Source organism: Pholcus phalangioides, unplaced genomic scaffold, assembly GCF_987345545.1.
Source record: "Pholcus phalangioides strain wild (caught in Gottingen) unplaced genomic scaffold, Ppha-v1.0 ptg000015l_1, whole genome shotgun sequence".
In the NCBI taxonomy this organism is placed as follows: domain Eukaryota; kingdom Metazoa; phylum Arthropoda; class Arachnida; order Araneae; family Pholcidae; genus Pholcus; species Pholcus phalangioides.
The window spans coordinates 43,711,175-43,735,320 of record NW_028301608.1 but is presented as its reverse complement, the minus strand read 5'-3'; the positions used below and the strand labels follow the sequence as shown (position 1 = coordinate 43,735,320).

The following is a 24,146-nucleotide window of genomic DNA, read 5'->3' as shown; positions in this document are numbered from 1 at the left end:
ATGCCGCTGAAATCATACAAAAAATGCTCTCACCCCTCGACTAAGATTTCTTCGAAGCACTTCAATATTCATAAAAATTCTTCTCCTTTAGTTAACGATTTCTGCAGAATTTCATATTTCCCTAATATTCGGACTCGATTGTTAAAATTGGCCCTCCTTGGCACTCCGTCTAATAATCGTAATCGCATAAATCATGCGATCAATACTTCTTCCTCTACTATCATCATCACCATCGCACGTCGGCGCCTTCTATTCGACCACATGCTTCATTCTAGCGAACGATCTGTGCTATATTAGGGCATTTCCTTTAAAGAAAAGGCTATATTAGCCTGGAAACGGCTGTTTGGTGGTTTAAATTCTTTGTATTTTTAGTGATTCTCGTCGTGGATTACATTTTCCTGCATAATGATAATGACCACCCAAATGGATATTTTTTTACTCTACAGGCGATGGTATGTTCCAGAATGAGACGATGCCAAGATACATTAATCTCGAACTGTGCAAAATCGGTTGAAAATATACCCGAGGCATCTGTCGGAAACTTTGTAATGATAACCACCAAACCAAGCCCTAAATCAAATCGAGATCATATGGTATTGGTAAGAGAAAAATCTGAGGAGTTATTTGATTGATTTGCTAAGGACTAAGGATATTGGTAAAATCAATGCAAATCTGGCTAAGTGTTGAGCGAAATATCGCCTGACTTAATTAAAATATAATGTCAGGTGATGATTGTAAGTGTATGTAATCAAGTCAAGGCCGTAACGAGAGGGACAACGACGACTGGGGGTCTGCCCCCCCCCCCCGAAATGTGAGGAAATGACTGAAAAAATGGAAAAGATGGCCAAATCTATTGTTCAACCACTTTGGTCCCCACCCCGAACGAAATTTCTGGTACGGGCCTGTATGTAATTTTTTTATGTGACCAGACAGGGTTATTTCATTATCAATGACACATTTCAATGCACCAAGTAATTTGGGTTCTTTTTTTAGCATGTTAAGATAAAAAGGAAGATTTTCAGTTCTTTATATGATTTTGGAAAAAAAAATAGATCAGGTAAAAAAATTTTTTTACCATAACATTAACATAAAACATTTAAAAAATGGTACTTTAAATGTCTCTTTTTGTCAAAATTGAACGCTGATTACCTACAGAGTCCAAAGAGCAAGGTTCGCTCCTGGACACTAATGACTTTTTGCGGTTCAGCTTCGAAAATGAAGAGAAGGAATGCAGTTCCGGAAGGTCCGTCGAATTGTTTTTGATGCTGTGCTGGAGAGGTGCCACTTTGCACGAGATTTTTGCAGGGGCTTCTTTGGGTGCAGTGCTGGGACTCGCAGTGCCGAGCAAATTTTTCCTGTGTAACCTCTCTGCCGTAAGTGACGTGAAAGACTTCCTAAGAGGACTCCTTTTGTTGTCGATGGATAAACCTGATATCGATGGAGATTTCGATGGTGAATCTCTTAGCGGCTGCTTCCTAGTGACAAAACGAAGATGAAAAGCCGTTATGAGTGAAAAAAAAAAGAAGAAAAGACTGTAGAAGAAATACAGTAAACGTCCGTTTATAATGAGAATTCCGCTATAACGAGTGACTTGCAAGTTATTGTCAAATAACTGCAATTAGCTGCAATATACATATATATAATCGATTTTCTGTGTGTGTGTTCTTCACACAAATCTACAATTTTAGACCGATCGTCACCAAATTTTTATATATGTTATTGTCAAAGACCATAGTGCGGCCGATTCGCGAAGTGCCCGAGAGTTTTGGCCCAAGTCCGATTTTCAAAAATAATTCGGTCTTTGGCCTGAAAATTCACGAAGTGGCTGGAGATCCCTCGCCAAAGTTCGATCTGCTTATGTAACACGGTCCGGTAAGCTCCAAATCCATTTTTTTCATCGCCAACGTGATATAGTAGATGTATTGGATATGTGACGAGAGAAAAAAAAGGAGAAATGTGAGAGAAAAACCATTTATATAATAATATAGACAATATCTGTTAAATTTTTAAGAAAAAAAAGATTACTTCATAGTGTGACTGCGGTTTGATGGGTTGCCATAGCTAACGTTAACATAACTATTTAAAAATACGCCAACTTGGCGATGCCCCGAATCATGTCTTCTGTTATCGATCTCCAGCCACTTCGCGATCTGGCTGTCCAAAGCCCGAAATTCAGACATTGTTACAAGGAAAAATATTACTCCGACATATAAAAATGTGCCCTCTAACTTTTTCTTTTTGATGGGAGGGGGGTTTTGTACTTTATTTCACCTGCACTGGCCTGTTTCTCTGCTCACAGAATTTCGATACCTGTGCAGAATGACAAAAAATAACGTGCTACCTCATATAATGTGGAAAATATTTTTTTTTTCTGTGCAGAAAAAAACTCTAGTGTACACGGAAGCATTCTCAGTCATTCTCAAACACTAAACGTGTAATTTGTAAATTTATTAACCGTGAAAAAAATTGTGTCTTTTTTTCATTTAGTTACTAAACATAACTAACAAACGGATGAAAACAAAATTTTATCACCAAAAAAAATGCCTTTTAGAAAATACTATGCAGTACAGAATATGTATTATATCGAGAAACATCATTAAACTAGAACCCCCTTCTGCCACCTATCAAATATCCGTGATATGTCCCTCTTTGAGGGACATGCAAACCGTGTCTAAGTTGACCAATATGGCGACTTTCTGCGCGAATCATGAAGTAAAGAAATCTAGATTCAAAGAAACGTAGAAATGGATATTTTCCCCTTTTTTTACAGGGTCGCTTTTTAAGGGTCCTTTTTTTTCGATTCCCTCCCCCCCCCCCCCTCCTTGAACTTCAAGTTATCCATCTGCCTGTTCCAGCTTCCAAAAATGCTTAGTTAAAGCTGTGGAATTTTTTCGATGTACGGTTTACGGGCCCATAACTAATTTTAAAATATCTTACCCCACATGAATTTATGCAGTTGAATATCAAAAGACAATACGTAGACATTAATTTTCATGCTTGAGAAGATATAAATGAAAAGTTGAAATTAATGTTATTTCATGGATATCTCAACTCAAAAGGCTAATACATATTTAATTTTCTGGGCTTCGTATCCTATGCGAACTCAATACTTCAAAAATCGAAAGACATCAGCAACATCGAGAGACCAGACATGCACCTCGTCTATATTCCTATGCGGAATTTCTAACGAATTGGTACATGTTTGAATGTGTGTGTACGTATAGTGAACCTTCCGTGAAGTTTATTTCTGTGTAATGCTTGTTATGTGTATTGCTGCCATCTGCAATCAATTTTTTAAAACTGTGAAGTTTTTCTCAACTCACAGTGGTTGAAGTGCAATGAATGAATAATTATACAGGGCCGGGGCTTACAGTTTGCGGGGGAAAAGTTTAAGCTGCTTAAACACTTGAAAGTTTAAAGCCGCTTCCGAATTGCTTACAAATTGTGGTAAAGAAACTTTCCAATTAGCGGAAAATTGTTGTCGAGTTCATGAAGCTGTGGAATTGAGCAGTGATATGATAATTGGGAATTTTAATTGTTCTGTAGGTTGATTTAAATCGTTTTAATGACGAACTCTGTTGAAAACTGAGAATCAAAAGCTGTGGAAGCAAAAATCAATTTCATGACTAGAGAGTTCTGTTCATTCGTTAATATTGAAACGAAATGATCGAAAGACGTTTTAATGAAAATAAATCAGCAATTTTCTACAATTTTATAACCTGACAGAGCAAAAATTGGAAATTCGCTTACAACGAGAAGTTCGTTACAACGACAGTTTTCCTCGTAATTGTGAACTGTAGTTATAACGGACTTCCACTGTACAAGTTTTTACCTCACATGAATTTCGCCTTACCTAATAGGAAGTGCTGAAGAGATTCCGGGCTTTTTGGCAGCGGATGATGATGACAGTTGTGGTTTCGGTCGTCCTATGGATGACGATGAAGAAGATGTGGACTTCACGTTTGTCATTCCGTCTCTGTTATTATTGGTAGTGGCGTATGGCAGCGATGATGATGACGACGACGTCGCACCCGAACAGCGAGCGTGATGGTTATGGTGTCCAACATCGTTACCAACAACTGATTTGCCCATCCGAGGAACAGTGGTATTCGAAACTGCTGGTGGGTTTAGAACAGACTCGGGACGGTAATGGGAAGCCACTGCGTGGATCAACCGCATGATGCACTTGGGGTCACCGGCTAATACATCTAAAAAGAAAAAAAAACCCATTGAAATTTCGAATAGTTTTGAGCGTTCAAAGATTGATATCTATTTACAATGGTCACAAAGAGATAAATGCTAAAAATACGTCAATGCTTTCATTGTACGTATCTTTTTCCTTTCTTCTGTCTGATCATTTTCGTCGCACCACGGTCATTTTCTGCTCACGAGGGCAAATTATACCGGGGCCTACAATTTATTGATTCCGAACGGCAGGCTTGTTTTTTTTATACTCATTGACGGGTTGGTGCGCTAACCCGTCGATGGGGGACTCCCTGCGGTAGCAATTTTTTATGCGGTCATGTCGCCGTTTTTTTTTGTTGTACCCCTGTGTCAGGAAAGTTTTCTGACAAGGACGAACCGGGTATCGAACTCGCGACACCTCTAAACATCTTTTGGTACATTAGGCGAGTATCTTATTGACCGGGGCTACCGCGCCCCTTTCTTCTGTCTGACACTGTACCTAGTGATTCCAACATAAAGATAATATTATGAAGAGAAGGGCTGGGGGGGGGGTGGCTAGAGTAGCCAGATGTACCGTATACAAAGGGCTCAAGGTGTAAGCAGGAATTAAAGTTCATTGCATATTCATGATTAATTAAAATTGGAGGGGGGGGATGATACCCCGGGCGCTTAGGTTCCAACGCCTGTGATCGTGCTTGGCTATCTGCTAATTTTTCCCTAACGCTAAACCAATAAATTATAGCGCTTTTTCATGAGTAGAATGCATACAAAAATTTGTGAAACGTAACCAATGAAAACCTATGAATCAAGAATACACTGTAATCAATCTGCTAGAATCAATCGAATTCAAAACTTGAGAACACGAAATTTATATCATTCAATTTGCACAGTGTGCACTCAAAAATTGACGAAAAAAAAAATACGTAGCATAAACGTACCTTTGACTCGGCAGTTCAAAATATGAACTTTATTCGCATTGAAATGCTCGAAAATTCTTTCTACGTTTTCTTTGCGAGAGTTTGGACTAGATGGGCTTTGGTTGATTCCTGCCACAGGGTCACCTCCTGGAAAAAAACAACACCGTACTTTAATGTTCAGTATTCTAGGAGTTACAGCCAAGCAACCAGGGAGTGTAACTCATTCTGATTCTAAAATTAATTGTGTGGTCCGAAGCTAGGACCAGTTTGTTTAAAACAAATAAAATTTCTTTTCTATTCCGTAGCTGTTTGAGACGGACCCGGGTTCGAGCTTCACCGTCACCATAGTGGTGATCGGCTGAAGGTGGTTTTCTTCGGTTCCCAACTTGAGGCGCAAATGGGGGCTTATCTCCCCGTTAATAAGTCTCGCCGTGGAGAGCAACAGCCCTACAACGATATAATTATTCAATCATTACACTTCACTCGTAGTTAGAAAAACTGATGGCAGATAGCGGCACTACACATAACAAACATTACACAGAAACAAACTTCACGTCAGGTTCGCAACATGTGCCAATTCATTAGAAGTTACTCAGAGGAATGTGAACGAGGTTTATATGTGGTTTAGTAGTATAGCAGTCCTCAGCTGATCACTAAAAAAGTTCCTTAAGGACAGAATTCATGTTGAGGATGAGGTACATCACCAGGAATTATTTTCCCAGCCTAGTAGAAACATCGTGACCATGTACATGAATCTGATGTTACAGAGCGCCAACTCCACCACCATGGGCCTACATCTCCTTCATCATGGGGATCAGTTGAGTGATCTTTATCGAGTAGACATTAAACCATACCCCTTATGCTTGCTCAACCCTTCATCTACTGACGGTGCTTTTAAAGTACCAGGTTAGATAATTCGTTAGATACGAACTAATCGTTTGAAAAAAAACAGGCATTTTTTTTTTATTTCTTGTCATTGATTAGAACTGAAAGGACCTATCAAATAATTTGCGTAATAATTATTTGTTATTATCATTATGTTTTTGTTTTTATTCACATTTTTTTGTCATTTTCTTCTTATTCCACTTTTCATCATAATGTAGTAGATAGAAGGTTAAAAGAATAAGCTTAACCCATGTTTTACCAAACATTTTAAGAAATCAAAATGTTTTTTTGTGAAATTCTCATGTGATTTTTCATGAAGTTATCATTTTATGAGAATTCAATTTTATTTAAATTACCTCAAGTGATACTGATGTACAGTCGGACCCCAATTTAACGAGCTGTAATTCAACGGATTCCGCGATTTAACGAATTTTTTCTGAAATTCGAACGAAAATAAAGATCAAACCCCAATTCGGCAAATTAAAACACCCGATATGATTAATATCTTTTTCAAAATATCCTTAAGTATTTTCTTATTGTCAAAAAACTGCGCTCGCTCACGTAAAAGCGTTTTCCGTTCAACTTGCCAAAACCGAAACTAATTGAAATGTGTCGCCATCTGTTGGTTACAGAAAGAAATATGATAAATTTTTTTTAAGTTTCAGCTAAAAGGGAAAACCACGCATTTCAACGTCTATTTGCATTTTCTTATCATGAGTTTTTTGATACACACCATGACCTCCACAAGGGCGGGGGCTGACAGGGCTCTAGCCTTGGTTGGGGCCCGGGACAAGTCTCACCATTTTTAGCTTTTTCACACTATAAATTAACTATAGAAGGGTCCGTGGAAAGTCTGACCGGAGGCCGGCAAAAATTCCAGCCTGGGGGGCCATGACACACACACACACACAGCAGTTTCTTCATCATTAAATTCTAAAGCCATTTAATGAATTCATTTCTTTTCACAGAGAAAACATTTATAAAGAGCCTCACCGAGTGCCTCCACCAACTGAGCGATAGCAACTCCATCCTGTAGGTCACTGCGTAAATCTGTGACCTTCCGGGAATTCGGATATTTCTTGAGCTGTAAATTCAGCCATTCCGTGTAAGCTTTCAGTCGACTCTGTGAAAATAAGGTTTTTCATTCATTTATTTATTTTTTTTCCAAACAAGAAAAATCATAAAAAAAAACACTTTCCAGCACATGACAAAAACATTTACAGTAGCACTCAAAAGTCTTTTGACAAATGCAGTACTGTTTGTAGCACCAACTCATTTGCATACACTGCCCTTGACCCTGGCATATGGGTAAAGCAGAAGGAAGAGTTTTATCGACACCTGTAGCTGAAATTTGTTTGTTTGTGGTTTGTGAGCTTTTATTTGTCAAATTTTCGTTTCCGGACGGATCGAAAGTGTTTTGACAAATATAGTTTAATCAAACACGGAAGTAAATAATTTTTATTTAATATGAATTTATAGTAGGATTATGCAGAAAACATAATGAAAACTGTAAAACGTAAAAAATATTCATTGTTTTTTTTCGGGAAAACATAATTAAGGCTTCAAGTAAGGGGTGAAATCAAGCTCAACTGGCAAGTAATTTTAGTTTTTCAAAACAGTTCATAAATTTTAGAAGCATGTTTAATAATCTCAAGAATCTGTGGAAAATAATTTTCTTTCAATACGACCAAAAGAAGGCAACAGATAGGATAGATAGAACAACCAAAATGCAGGCAAAGAGAGATCCTCGAAATGTGTCCACTAAGCGAAAAATCTGATGAATTCAATTGAAGACACGGACTGAATGTGTGCGAACACTTGCACAACGTTGGCTGAACATTATGGGATTGTTTGGTTGTCTCCCGAGTGAAGGAAAAAAAATCATTTAACTTTGTTGCAGAAGGGTAAGGGAGAGAAAGAATTATGCTCTCGTCAGCCGAAACGGGATTTCCCATAGGTTTCTATGGAAAATTGTTTGATTTGTTCCAGGTTCTGCCCAAAATTTGAAGATAAGTTTTTAAAACACCAATTAGCACTATAAAATTTACAAAAACTGATCGAAATATAAAATGAACAACTTCAAAATTGGTTAAATGAGAATCTACAGGAAAATGAGAGATATTGAAAACCTTTTATTTTACACTAATGTACGTGCATACACAAACCAACACCAGCTTTAATAGACTAAAGCTGGTGTTGGTTTGTGTGTGCAAGTCCACCAGCTTTAGTCTATTAAAGCTGGTGTTGACATTACCCAATCGAGTTCGTAGGTACCCCATCATTTGTGATATTGGTCTGCTCATTTCTGTGTCTGATACATGCACATAAGCTCTTAGAATGTCCGAACTGTTCAGTTTGATGTTGAGATGCGGATGCACTGAAAGAACGTGTGCTTTGAAAACAAAGGTTCCTTTTTTTCTAATGCATTTGCTACAAACTGAATCTGTCATTTTACATGAAATTTTTCAAAAACTTTTCAGAAAGAGAAATGTAGGTACATCTAGAAAAAGATTCCTAGGTGGACATGAGTAAATCGGGCTTGAGTGACAGTAATTCTGATGATGATTGACGATGAAATTCAGCTCACGGCGCGGCTGTTTTATGTTAGCACTTGCATCTACATCAACGAAAGTATTCGTCATCCGAATCCGCACTAGTTAGCCGAGGAATAAAAATCACGAAAAAAAATCTTTGTTAGCCGAAAAATTGGTAAACCGAGGCGTTCGTTAGCCGAGGTATCACTTTATTAAGGTATTATAGATTCTTACTGTTAAACACGAACGTGAAAGTGGGATACTTCTCTGCTTACGTATTAGTACTCTTTACCTTCTTTTAAAAAAAGACCTCGAGGGACAAGTTTCGTTGTAAAAATGTATTTCATAACGACATGTCGTCCTTTACGACGTGACATATGACTCTCTTACCGATATTCCAGTACGAAAATGACCGTAAATATAGCTCAAAAGTTGTTAGAAATTACTTGAAAGGCAACAAAGTGAGAGTTTTATGGGTGGTAAAGTCATAACTTGAATACGATGAAGCAGTTATGGATTGAGTTCGATAGAGGAGTCGGAGCCAGAAATAATGTAAGTTCGATTGTTTTTTCAATTGTGCGAAAAAATAATGGGGAAAAATTCACACACTGACCATGGAACAAACTCATGGAGTCCATACCAAAATATGGCAATTAGTTTTGTAATCTAAACAGCTTCCAACAAAGTGTAGACTTATTCTACTGAGTGATATTAAATGTGCGTGACACCTGAAGAATAATGAATTATTCATTAAGTAGAGTAAACGAATGTTATGTGACATGACACAGTTATAACGTAAGAGAAAATTAATTAGTTGTTGAATCCACGTAAATTATGGAAGGTTTCTGTACATTTCCATGCTTCTTGATTCTTGTAAAATCAAAGGAGCAAAATGTTATCTCTTAATATCTTTAATCCCTAACAAATTAAAAGATTAAATACAGGAAAAAAATTCCAAAGAGATTAACTGTTATCTTAAATAAACCAGTTTACCAGGACATGTCAAAAGGAAAACTAGTTTTTTTTCTACTTACCGTCCAGTCTTTGTTGGCCGGAGATGAATTCGACTCATCCGCCGCTCCGGCTACTGCACCAGCAGACATGAGCGATTCCCGAAGAAGAGGCACAATTACTATTAGGAAGGTTCATCTCTGATGGAATCTCTGCCGATATAGTGAAAGATCATGATCAACTCAGCATCTACAAGAATAAAAACGGAAGTCACATTTTAAAAAAGGAGCATTATATGTATATAAATAATTTTTTCAAGCTGTTTAATAGACTTTGCAGCTCAGTTTCGCAATACTTTTTTTTTCAAACCGAGCACAACTCTGGTATATCGCCATAAGCAATTTACTACCTAGTGAGTTGTGCTGGAATTGTGTGTGTACCTAACAGTCTGAGTGCATATCTAGTGTTGTGTATGATTTTTCAGTGCTGCCATCTATATCTCAGAAGTGAAGTGAGTGATGTGTAGTGACTGAATATGTGTACTGTTTGTAGGCCTGTTGCTCTCTGTTTCGAGACTTTTTAACGGGTAGATCGGCTCGAATTTGCTCCTCAAAGTTGGGAACCACAGAAAACCAACTTCAGCCGACCCCCACTGTGGCGACGGTGGGGCTCGAACCCGGGTCCCCGCGATGCGAGTCCGTCACTATGACCACTTGACCACCACAGCGGCAGTTTCGCAGTACTGTATATGTCTGTATTATTATTATTTTTTAACAAAGCCCACCACAGTCCAGATCCTAATGAAGCAAATGTCTTAGATTGTCTATCGGCGATAGAGTCGTGTTCGGTTCAGAAGTGAAAAGCTAAGCTACAGTACTACTGCTTAACTTTACATGCATCTCGTGAAAATTTCTCAGGGGAATTTCTAAAATTGGTTACATGCACGAACGTGTTTTGTGTGTGTGTGTGTTAGAGTTATACTTGTTTCGTGTTATACCGGTGTTACCATCTTCCTTCAATATTTTTCAGTGAAAATGATAAATGCTTCAATCTTCATGTCATGTAAGTATAGTGTTGAAGTTCTACCTACTCTCTGGGGCAAGACTTTTTAAATAGGGGACCTCTAGGGGTCTTTTTGAAAGGGGAAAACTCAGTGTCATAAAATAAAAAAAAATCTAAATTTTTATACGATCCCCCGGTCCTAAAAACCCAATTAAAATTGTTACCTTTCTTATACCGAGTCCAAAAAAAATCCCATGTTTTTAACTGCAATATTCGCTAAGATATCGGAATTCGAAAATCAGAGAAAAGTTAGGGAAGGACACCAAAACTATCAACATTTCTCCGATTTTAGAATTCAAATGTATCAGTAAATATTGCTCTTAAAAACATGGAATTTCTTTTGTTGGGCTCAGATGAGACAGGGCAACAACTTTCTTATTAAAAGTTATAGGACGGAGGGACCGTATAAAAATTTGGATTTCTTATTTTGTGACGGACTGTGTTCTTACTCTCAAATCTGGTGCAGGATGATTTCTGAACACATTTTGAACATTTTTTTAAAATTGAAACCATACCTCTACAAAGCACGGTTGATGAGATAAAGGCAGAATTAGGACTTACAGGACACCCTGTATATTAATATATATGACCATAATATATGGGCCCTGATCATTACACAGGTTTCTGAAATCACTTTGTTTGTATCTAAATGGCTATTGAAGTTACCAAACTTCACGTGCCACTGCCAGAGGTTCCTAAAGGCTTCGGAGGATGTGTATAAATATATATAGCCAGTGACTATGGCGTAGTGCGGGGGGGTTGAAACAACATTGATTCCTTTGGTATTTTACAAAGGGGATCCTCGGATGAAAGCTAAATGAAAAAAAAAAAACTATCCGAGACCAGTGAATCCTAAATGCTGCACGGCAGTGTTTCTCAAACACTTGTTACGAATTATTCAATCATTACACCATTACACTTCGCTCATAGTTAGAAAAATTGATGGTAGATAGCAGACTACACATAACAAGCATTTCACAGAAGTTCACAACACGTACACCCCACATTCCAACACGTACCAATTCGTTAAAAGTTCCACAGAGGAATATGGACGAATTGCATGTGTGTTTTAGTAACAGTATTTCTCAAAGTGTGCGTCGCCAACCTTTGCTAGTTGCACCGTGGTGAGCTGTTTATATTTATTTGTTTGTCTGTTATTCTTCAGATGCGGTTCTTTTACACGCGTGAGTGAAAGCTATTAAACTACTCTGGGGCGCAACGGATGAACCAAGAATTAGGCGAGGGAGCCGCGGTAGATAAAAGATTGAGAACCACTGCTGAAGGGCGTTCCAAACTGCTATGAGATTGGTTATTGGCCTCATGGCCCGTTGGAAGAGCGAGATCTTTTACGGATGAAGTTGAATTGAAAATATTAATAGGTTTGTGAGTTTTGGACAGCGTGTCACGGCACTTCGGGGGGGGCTACCTAAAAATTCTGAGATTGAGCAGGGATGCTGCAAGATACATGAAATTTCAGTCTCATTCCCAAAAGTACCACAAGCATAAAATGGTATGGGAATACCTCGGAGCTAGCTTCTTTTTTGATGCCCTCTTTTCAAAATTGCCCACCAATATAAATCTATTATAAAACGCGCCTTATTGTTCCACATACGTAGCTGAAAATTTATTTTAAATTCCTACACCAATTTTTAAATTCCAGGGGGTGGGGTGTCAATTTTTCTATTTTTCGCAGGTGAATCCGGTCTTTAATTTCCAAAGAAAAACACGAAATTCTGCGTTTCCTCTCAGTACCAATTCGTATGAATCATTCCATTGTTTATGGCAATGCCTAAAAGAAAGTCAACACTTGTCATACAGGAAACTATATTATCTAAAGAGATAAGATAGATGTTAGAATTTTCATTTTTCTTGAGTGAATCAGCTCTTTTATGGTTACAGTAGCATTTTACATTTACGTAGGAGGGATAATTATACATCATACGGTACGTGTGTCTTCCCAAAAACTAGTTTAGACAGAACAAAAAGGAAAAAGCCTCTGATTCTAGTTATGACTATTAGAACTGAAAAATGCAGTATATTCATTTCACATTATTATTTTAATATTCTTTCTTTCTTTTTTTTTTTTTTTCTTTTTTTTTTTTGCAGTGAGAAATAATTTCCCAAAATTCATTGTATTCTCGTAATTATGGGCTGATTTTTCAACAATATTCATGTAACAGATTCGCACCGAATTTTTCCAAACATATTCTTTGACTAATTCAAATGCATTGACGTACGTGAAATAAGTGCCGATAAAATCTCGAAATCAGATTAAGAGAAAAGTGAAGTGAGTACATGAATATATAAATATTGAATGAAAATTCGTTGTTTTTTTATGATATTTTATGCTCGCATCGAGCCGTCAACGGTTCAGTGATTGTATATTGTATAGCACTTACAATTTTGTTTTTACCCCTTTGATGTTTCTGAACGTTTGCCTCTTCTAGAAATAAAAATGGACTATTTATATTTATCATTGATGCCATGGATGTCTTTGCTCCTACGTTCATGGCGGGATTAGTGAAGCATTCGCATATATTTTGATCATGCGATTCTGAGAACGTAGAAAAAATATTCAACTCAAGACAAATGGCTTTACACCTGATAGAGAAAAAGATTTTAGAATTTTAGATTTTAGATTTTTTCTAGAAATTCCCACATTCAATGATTTTTTGACCAATCTTCACTCATTAACTGATTACAATCAATAGTTTGTCTAGGTTAGCGCATGATATTTTTTATTGAATTAGTGGTCTAAAAAAAACAAAAGATATATGAACGGCTTAAAGTTACAGTGGTGTAGGTCACTTTTTCAACAAAAAGAAAGACTCGAAAACCAGATTTGGATTGACTTATTTAGATCTGGTTTCTGTATCGAAGACTTTGTTTTTGAAAAAATGACTTATACCACTGTAACTTAAATCTGTCCATATTTACCAGTGTTTCTCGATCTTTTTACAACTGCGGATCGGTGAAAATAGTTGAAAAATTCCGTGGACGGGTGAAAATGGGAGAAATAATTTGTGGCTCGGCAGAAAATAAATACCGTAAATATGATATGATATGATATGATATGATATGATATGATATGATATGATATGATATGATATGATATGATATGATATGATATGATATGATATGATATGATATGATATGGTATGGTATGGTATGACATGACATGACATGACATGATATGATATGATATGATATGATATGATATATAATAAGAAATAATCTGACAATATATACTGGCAAAAAATAGATTAATGGCAGAAGATGGATTGGCAAAAAGTAAATAATGTAACTAGAAGAAATGATTTGCGGACCGGAAAAAAAAGGAGAAATATGAAAATTTTCGCAGAATAATATAATAAATAATTTGCAGACCTTCTCTGACTGCAAGGCAAAAATAAAAAGCTTATTTAGAGACAGTATATGTGTTTATTAAAGTTACAGTTTATTAGTCAAATGTTAAAAAAGTTACAGTTTATTAAATCGAAATTTATGTTGCGGCTGTATAAATTAGGCGAAGTGTTCCATGGACCTGCACCGGTCTGAGGACAAGCGGTTGAAAACTCTGATGCATACGCAATTCCTGCCTTTTACGCATTAAAATTAGTATAAACATGAATCGCAAAAATAAAAACATTTACCATGCCCTGAAAACACCGTCATCAATCATATTAGAAAAATAATAGCACACAATAAAACCGCGCCAAAAAAGTCTTTAAATAACTTCAGTCGCTTCACGTTGTGCTGATTCGTCCTCATATTAAAATAAAATGGGACTCTCACAATAGGACACAGACATAAAAATGAGAACACGGACAAAAATTATACATCATCATGGACAAATCCGAAAATTTCGATTCGTTGTTATTCGTCGGGTACTTATTCCCGTATGTCGAATCGAAAAACATGTAAGAAATTGAACGTAAGGTTTTTTTTTCCTTATATATATAAACGTGATCACGCATATGTACCCAATACACAAACCAATATCTATGTTTTCTCAAGGAAACCTGTTCTTTCGATTCTCATTTCGAGGACCATTACTGACTATTACAATCCGATTGTTATGCGATAAATTCTTTTTTTTTCACTTGTTCTATCTTTCGCAATCTCGGTCTTGAAGTAAAATAAAATCAAAGATGATAGCTTTTTTGTGTCGGTAACACAGGAACAATACTAGCTATGTTGATAGAGAAAAGGCACGAGGTAGCTTATTTCGTTCCTTTTTCCTGTATCACTGGCCGTTTCCAACTATTATAATGAATAGTATTTCTTTCCTTCTTGTTTTGAATAGTTTTCCTTGATCTTCCTCGAAATAAATATCATTGAATGATTCATACTCGATTTTTTTACAGTAATTCTCATTCAATCAATGAGATGTTATTTTGTTCGGCAAATGGATTATAGGATTTAATAGTCGTGTTCCGTTGCAATTCAATGCTTACAAAGTACGTATATGTCACAACTTACTTGAACAGTTATCTTATACATAACAAAAGAAATTTTCAATATTTACAACATAGCTTTTATAGCCAATTGAAAAAAAAAAGGTACGAGCGCCGCAGTGGTGGGTTGTCTGAAGTTGGTTTCCTGTGGTTCCCAACTCCGAGGATTCAATGTGAGCCGATTTCCCCGTTAAAAAGTCTCACCACTGAGTAGGCCCAACAAGCCTACAACGATAAATATTCAATCATTACATTTCACTCACAATTTGAAACATAGATGGCAGCACTACTACTACTTAACTGTACATGTACCTCGTACACATTCCTCTGTGGAATTTTTAACGAATCGGCACATGCCGGAATGTGTGTTCTGAGTGTATGTGTGACCCCTAACGTATTTATGTTGTTTAGTTGCGCTTGTTTAGTGTTCATGATGCTATCTGTCTTCCATTTTCTGAAGTAAAGATGATGGAAATGCGTGTTGTAGGTCTGCCTGCTCTATGCGAAGAGACTTTTTCAAATAGGAGACCGGCTTGCATTCGAAATGGCAGCACTGAAAAATCGCTATTAGGTGACACCAATTTCATCGAAATATCTGGATTTAATGGCGATCTACAAGCGCTTCAAGATTGGCACAGTTCAAAATTGAATTGTCGCCAAAATTTTTAATCGCCAATTCTGCAAATACCTTTCTAGTTACAATCGGTCAAATTTGCGAAAAACTTGTCCATTCCACCAGATTTCGAAAGAACTTAGAATAAACCAAATTGGCCATCTAGTTCAGGAGAAATTTAGTCTTCCGTGTTTGCAATAGATCACTGAAATTAGCGTTTGTCGAGTAGAGTTTGTAAGTACATATTTGACGAAAATTCGGAATTGGCGGTAACAGATTTTGACGGCAATTTAATTTTGCACAAAAAAATCCTATGAGGTGACACTACCTCTATCTACAGGATATCAATATTTAATGGCGAGTTACAAGCGCTGGGAGATCGGTGAAGTAAAAAATGAAATTGCCGCCAAAAAATCTACTAAAATTACTTCATCGAACGCAAATTTCAGTGATGTATTGCAAACACAGACGAATAAGTTTTTCCTGAACTAGGTGACCGATTTGGTTTATTCTAAGCTCTTTCGAAAGCTGGTTCCGATTGTAGCTAGAAAGGTATTTGCAGAATTGGCGATTAAATATTTTGATGGCAATTCAATTTTGAACTTTGCCAATCTTGCAGCGCTTGTAGCTCGCCATTAAATCCAAATATTTCGATGAAATTCGTGTCATCTTATATCATTTTTTTCTGCTCTTTCCAATGTGTACCTAGTTTGCGCATAGATCTTTCAGAAACTTCACAAATTCTGGTTTTTCAGACGACGCATTCTTTTTCCCATAATCGATTTTCTGCCGTAACGGTCGCAAAGATCCTGTAATTTATTTATCCCGCACTCACTTGCATGTCTTTCACTTACATGCCACAATATGTCACATATTTTCATTTTTTTTTCAGTACTATACTAAAAGAGAAAAGGTAAAATGATTCGGGGTAAGGCACGTTTTTTTCCCTTTAAAAATAAATTCTAAATTTAGCACTCCGGAAGTACTTGTATTCTTCGGTTTTTGTTACATGCAATAATACTTGGCTTCATCGATATTATTCGTCTTTTTTCTTAAGGTTCGGGGGCACTGATCTGGGAATCATCTAATGATTGATGAGAGGCATAAAGTAACTATCTTTATTGCCACTGCTGATGTTCTGGGAAATCGAATGGTAGATGAAGATACCCACACATAAGAAGCGATGATCATCATCTAAGAAAGGTTTGCTTTCAAGTTAAATGAAGCATAAGGGTAGAACGAAACTCAAATGAGTGTATTTTGCTATCAACAAGCTCGTCTCTTTTTTTTTTTTTTTTTAAATCTCTACTGGAGCGAGAGGGTCAACCACGTCACACTCCACCAAACTATTTTAAGATGAGTTAGAGACGATATTTTTATTCAGTAATTTCGTGGTATTAATCGCTATTCGAATTTTTGCTTTAGACTTTAGATAAAAAGAAATGTGTTTGCGTCTATTGAGAAAATTAAAAAAAAAAAATTTAGCCAGGTCTAACACGAATAGAAATGGTGGACACCATTATTTTGGTCATGCTGAGGAGATAGTGCGAGTGATTTTGTATGACATGTTTGGCCTCGATCAAGTTCGCCAAAATGCTCGGCAGTACATACAGGCACTAGATCTATTACTTTCTGGTGAACCTCTAGTCGTTCTCCAGTGGGAATTTCTGCAAGATAATGCAGGCAGGTCTCGTAGTAGTAAGCAGATTGTTCACAAGGTAGGTCCTGCAAAAGCCTAGTATAAGGACCAAAATATTGAAGTTCTCGATTAGCCATCATGTAGCTCCGATCTCAAACTTACTGAGAATTTTTGTGGCATTTTGGCGAGAGGTTTATATAAAATAACCGTTAGAATTCGTCTGTATGAGATCTTAGAGCTTCCATTGGGAGTTATTGGCGTAATTTTGAGCCGCAGATAATGCAAGACAATTTCTTCGATAGAAACCTGCATTAACTTAACTTTTAAAAGAAAGAGACATTCGACCAGATTTTGAAGAATTTTTATTTTGCTGAAAATTTGAGTTTGTCTAAACTTTTGCATCGATTGTTTACATGATATTTTTGTTTGTCTTGTCCTTATCTTGACTATAAAGTGTATAGTCTAATTTTGTTTCTTTCAAAATGAAGTATAAATGTATTAACCCTAAACAAGTGATGATTAATTTGTGATGTTGCAATTAGTATTTTTCACATACTGTGCGATCTCAACTAGAGCCGAAATTTTTGCTGTGCACTGTACATGTTCTCGTAATTATTTTTGAGACTTCGATAAACTCAATAACACAAAAGAGGAAAAAGAAAAAAATATTTATTAGGTTTTCGGAACATTGTTTTATGGAATAGATATGTATTATATCAACCCTCTGTGTTGATAAATCGAGAAGCTATACGTACTTTCAGATAAGACAACCATATTTTTTTATGGGCGCAGGATATTATATTTTATCATAATTATTAGTTTTTCATAGATAATTGCTATTATTTTGGGTTGCTGTATTTTAGATGTATTTGACATCCATATTTTTTATGAGAATTTTTTTTTCAGCCACCTCGTTGGGTATTCTGTCTGTTGTAGTTTTTGTATTTGTGTACAGAAATGTGAAAATGTTGAGAAAATTAAAAAAAATTGTCTTACCGTAATTTTCTGCATATAATCCACGATTATATGTTGAAAAAATCATTTGAATTTCTCAGTGGGGATTACAGACACACCTGCGTATTATCTACAGTTTTTTTTCTGAGAGGTTGCCATAAAAAGGAATATTTTTGAAAATAATTTTAAAAATACTCATTTTCAAATAATAGAGGGCGTATGGATTCGAGTATAGAAATAAACTTTTTCTTTTTCTGAAAAAGACGTGACCAATTTTTTTTTTTTTTTTCCTTTTCTTAAGATTTTATTATTTGTAATGTAATTATAACCACAGTAAATGTGCGTACATACTTGATTTTTGACTATAATATCACTAAGATATATCTCGACTACCATATCCCGTGAGAAACAAGCAGTCCATAACGAAAAGAATATGAGGAATAATCCAAAATTATTCGTTAACATTGTTAGTATAATTATTCATGTATTCAATTATAATGAGGGGAATTGCATTGGTTATCCGAAACAGTTACAATGTGCCAAAAAACCATTGCAATTAACAATTTCAACGACTCACGAGATTAATTCCATTAATCCTAAAGTGGTTAATCCACAAGTAAACAACTTTATATCATGAATAATCGAGGTGGTTGAGTTGAAACGCAAATCAAGCGTACCAAATAAGGACAGCTCATGGCATTTCAACGTATGTTATTACTCAGAAAATAATCTATCAGAGAGTTATATCATACTTTTTATGGCTCATACAAATAGTTAATCAGAGAAGAAAGGGAGATGGTGATTCACCTTCATTTGCCAAAAACCCTAGAAGAATATTTCCATAAATGTTTTCGTTAACAATTCTTTAAATTCAATGTATTAAACTGCCCATTTTCAATTTTCTTCCTCCCATGAAATGAAGCATATACAGTAACAATTTTTTACCCTTTTATACACAACCAAAATTTTTTGGGTACATTCTCCTCGAAAAACGTCGATACACTAACACACTACAGGTGTTTGCGTAACATACAGGGTGCTCCAGAAGTCTGGACTTGTTTTGAAAAGCATGTTTAAAAAACAAATTACAGTGGAGCCTCATTTATACGACGTTTGACTCAAATGCACTCAATTTTTGTAAACAGTGAAAACACGTGGCTGAAACAATTTCTCTCGCATATTGTCACTGCTGATTGTAAGCGAGATCACTCGCTTTGGTAGATATTTCATATTATATAATAAGATTTTCCGATTTATTTGATTGTTGTATTCTATGTACAGTATATAATAGGACAAGTGTAAGATAACAGATGAGATGGCATGTGGCCCCCTCCAATTGCTTTTAAAACATACCATCATTCTAATATATACATTCTTCTTAACGAAACCTCGGAACTTTTCTTCAACTCCCATCTCGTCTGTTATCATCACAAAATCTGTTTATTGCGACAGTACCCAATCTTCCGGGGAAAATATATTACTGACATATCCCTGCGTCAACTTTGAAAACGAATACAAAGCAGAGATATAAAATCAAAGATCAAGCAGCTGATTACGGATCATCTGCTGCCAAAAAAAATGAGAGGGTAAGATAGAAAAATTTCCAAAGCACAAGGTAATATGTCCTGCTAATTTTATTTCCCTAAGTGATTTTAAAATTCATAATTTGAAAAGGTTTGAAAAAAAAATTCCGAAGAGAAGGCTTTAAAGGTTTTTTTACTTACTACAAAATTTCTATATGCGCACCTTTAATGACGCGAAGAATGTCAAGCCTTTACAGCGTTTCTTGATATGTTATTGATAACACAGATAATACAAATAAGAGACATTTTGATATAAAAACACAAATCAGTAACAAAAAATTTTTTTTTGAAAGTCAGTTTTAACTAAGTGTGAAGTGGGTATGCAAGTTTGAATTATATATAATACTTGAATTTTTCATAATATAACAACGAATATTAGAATATATAATAGAAAATCCACTTACCATATTTTTCTAAACCGCGTGGTACGAAGCTTTGAAATACGAAAACGATACCCGACGACACATTATCACTATAAAGTTCATAATATCCAACGAGGAAAGCACAAAACACTTTACGTTGACAGGTAATCACAAGCGAATCGAATATATTTAATATTGCTTCACTCGAGAACAGGATAAGAAAAAAGGAAGAACAAATAGATTCACAAATAAAATATAAATAAAAATTCCGTAGATTTGGCAATTAATGGTGAAAGAAGTACGAGTAGTTATTGCAAATGTAATATGCTTTTTATGTTTTTATGAAACCAGTTAGTTATTGTTCGGGCTGTGACTGAGTCATATCAAATGCAACGATCTGTATCTGATGCTGTCTGAGGGAAGATAGTTCAAAATACCCATTTTATCAAACCCCCTCGGAACAGCAAACATTGGTGAGGAATTTAAAAATACATTGAAGTTGATTTTGAGTAAAATATAAAAAATGTCGTTGTAGGGATACGTATCGTAGTATCGAGAGGAGTTTAACATTAGACTGTGGGCAATTTCGAACACAAGATCTGAAAAAATATCATTGAAGAGGAATTTATCGTTGTATAGAGGTTTCACTGTACAACAAGGAATTATTGTAAAATAATATTAGCAAATTGGCTCACCATATTTTTCTAAACCGTATGTTAGAAAGCTTTACATCACGAAAATGAAACCTGACGACATATTATCACTATATAGTTCATTATAATCAACGAGAAAAATACAAAACACTTTACGTTGGCAGGTAATTGCAAGCGAATCGAATATATATATTTGATACTAGCTGTTACCCACGGATTCGCTCGCGTGGATTTGCCAATCTGAAAATGATCCCCCCTCCCCCACATAACATTTAAACTCCTCATGAACCCCCTTGAGGGGTTGAACTTTCAGAAATCCTGTCTTAATGGGTATCTACATTACAAAATAAAGATACTCTGACAAAATTTATAACTTCATCGACTTCGGCTCTGCGATAATCAGTGAATCAGTGCCAGAACGTGTCATTTTGAATATATGGAATTTCTTTAGTCTAGAGCAGGAAAAAATCATCGAGAAATAGATTCACAATGCTAAAACTGATTCTGTAGATTTTGTAATTAATGGCGAAAGAAATACCTGTGGTTATGATAAGTATAATACAGGGTGGGCAAAAAGTCCGTAGAAACTTTAAAAATTCATAAAAACCGGAAAACCCGTGACCTAACGATGGTAACCCTACAAACCGTTTTTTATTTCGGTTATTTTTCCGGTTTTTATTAATTTTTAAAGTTTCTATGTACTTTTTGCCCACCCTGTATATATATTGTTATGATGAGAGTTAGTTGTTGTTGGGCCAGTGACTGTGTCACATCAAATGCAACGATCTCCATCTGATGCTGCTTGGTGCCATTCCACATTGCATGAATGTCACGTTTAGTGTTGTAAAATGGTCTTCAATATTTTATGATATGGATATTATAAGAAATAATACATTTTGGATTTCTAGGGGTGGGCTTGAAATTTACCTCAGCCACGGGGGGGGGGGGGGGGAGGAATCTATGGTCCATTGACCGTCACTACAGGGGGGAGTCCATGAGAGGGCCAGAGCTAGAGGGGAATATTTTGTACCGGGCTGCAAAATTTAGGGAACGACAGTTTTTTTTTAGATGGGAACAAAGAACACCGTTATAAAATTATCGAATTTTGAAGTTGTGGGGACGGCAAAATCATGTTTGCCGCGGGCGGCAGTTACGACCTTGGTCCGCGACACCAAAAAGATTGGGAAACACTGTTTTAGTAGAAATTTTCACTCATAAAAGAATCATTTCAAAGCATAAATAGACTCACAAATTAATATCTCCAGCTCGTCGCGACGCACACTTTGAGAAACTGCAGTAAAGGGACACGTCAGAATCGACAAAAAAAAAAATCGGAAAACTGCATACTCCTGTGAATACTGTCTAAATACTACTGAATCCTATCTGAACACTTTTTTTTCAGCCATCTCGTTGGGCATTTTCGCCTGTTGTGGCCATTTGTATTTGTACACAAATCTGAATTAATCTTTGCATTTTTCATAACAGCAAACATTGGAATATAATGGAAAATTAACTTACCATATTTTTCTAAACTGTATGTTATGAAGCTTTTCAACGCGAAAACGAAACCCGACGGCACATTATCACTATACAGTTCATCATATCCAACCAGGAAAACATAAAACACTTTACGTTGACAGATAATCACCAGCGGATCGAATATATTTGATATTGCTTTACTCAAGAACAGGAAAGAACCTGAGAAATGGATTCACAATTAAAAAACTGATTTTACAGATTTTGTAATTAAGGGCGAAAAAAATACGTGTATATATCGTTACTTATAAATATATATATATTTTTCCTTTTATGTTATGAGAAGAGTTAGTTGTTGTTGGGCCTGTGACTGAGTCATATCAAATGCAACGATCTGCATCTGATGCTAGTCTGTGCCATTCCAAATGGGGGGAAAAAGAAAATAAAAAACCTGTTGTAACAGCAGCTCTTATTTTAGTTATACATTAGAAAAGGAAAAAAAAAAAAGCGTCCATTTTTGTCATGACGTTGCTTTTCCTCTAAAAAGGGATCGAGGTTAAACCTGTTCTTCATCTCATTTTTATCTTCTATCTATCTCTCTCTATATACCCCCTCCCTTTTTATTGTATATATATTTTTTAAATACATAATTCTCTATTCATTCTTTTTCCCATTGTTATTCATCCAGGATGAAAGTGAATTGAGAGATCAGGAATTTCAAAAAATATTCACCCTTAGGGTTTTTACTGTTTCATTGACAATTAGAGTAATAGAGTTGTTATATTGATTGCTATATTAGATTGGGTGAAACATTCAAAACAGAATAATTAACCAGTTTTTTATTTTTATCATCATGCATCGGATAGGTATGGATGAACTCTATTTTTGTAATTTTAATGAGGGGTGTCATGTTCTTACTTTAATATCTGGGAAGAGACTTCCAATTAATTCTATGAAATGAGAACACATAAAATTAATTTTCAAAAAAAAGACAGAAAACAGTCCAAAATTTAAAATATAAGTGTTAATTATCATGAAATTGATTTTGTAAATGATTATAAAATACGGCTGGAAATGTTTTGAGATTATCATGAAATTTTCATTTTCGTAAACTTTAAGCAATTTCAATATTTTCTTTACAAAATCTTTTTTTACCATTCTTCCTTATTTTAATTTAATATTTTACATCAAAGATTGGAATTTATTAATAATTCAAAATAACTTTTAAACCTGATATGTTGACCTGTTGAGAATTAAATATCATTTATTATGTTATTTTGTACACGGCGCTTATACGATATAAAAAAAATTTTCATTCATCTACAATAAAGTTCTGGTATTATGACTAACTTGCAGGTCATAAACGTTCCTAACATAGGCGCCGGAACTTGGGGTCTGAGACTATTTAAGAATCTCCACGATCCCTAATAATTAATGAATATACAATGCAATGACCCTTCCGCTGCACCTTCTTTCCATATATGGCACATGCACGCTGTTAAGTCTGAAGCAGATAGTAGCATGCTTGCCCGATATGCTAGGTGCGTGTCCCGGCGGAGACTAGATAGCTTTTCTTTTCGAGTTCACCTCGGCATAAAATCCAGTAAATATCTGTTTCCTTGATATATTGGGCTGAGAAAAAGCCATCTATCTCTATCTGAACTCATATTGCATCAGTTGGAACTTCATTTCCAAAACTGAGAAGGTTACTTGAACTAGGCACATATTTTCCGAAATAATACGGTGATATACATGTAGTTTATGTGATGAAATATTGGCTTTTTAGCAAATAATAGTACGCACGGTGCAAGTGCTAAGCAAAGTTACCATTTTTCGTTTTAAAAAGTGTAAATTATCGAGATTTCGTGGAAAAGT

General features: G+C 35.7%; 1 protein-coding gene across 4 annotated transcripts in view; it reads right to left on the bottom strand.

Moving 5' to 3' along the window:
* The window catches only part of LOC149076076 (dixin-like), a 59,910-nt gene extending 37,216 nt beyond the window's left edge, over positions 1–22,694 (bottom strand). The window contains exons 1-6 of one of the 4 annotated variants that reach the window (XR_016194030.1): positions 22,314–22,444; positions 9,556–9,721; positions 6,981–7,110; positions 5,124–5,249; positions 3,854–4,208; positions 1,150–1,475 (exon numbers count right to left, since the gene is read on the bottom strand). Coding sequence is in view for 3 of the 4 variants with exons in the window: in XM_089243604.1 (XP_089099730.1) it covers positions 1,150–1,475; positions 3,854–4,208; positions 5,124–5,249; positions 6,981–7,110; positions 9,556–9,624 (1,006 nt within the window). In the remaining variant the exon portion in view is untranslated. Of the gene's footprint in view, positions 1–1,149; positions 1,476–3,853; positions 4,209–5,123; positions 5,250–6,980; positions 7,111–9,555; positions 9,722–20,184; positions 20,276–22,313 lie in introns of those variants that run through there. The other 3 variants (XM_089243604.1, XM_089243602.1, XM_089243603.1) reach the window with 3 other exon arrangements.
* Between the last annotated feature and the right edge of the window lie 1,452 nt (positions 22,695–24,146).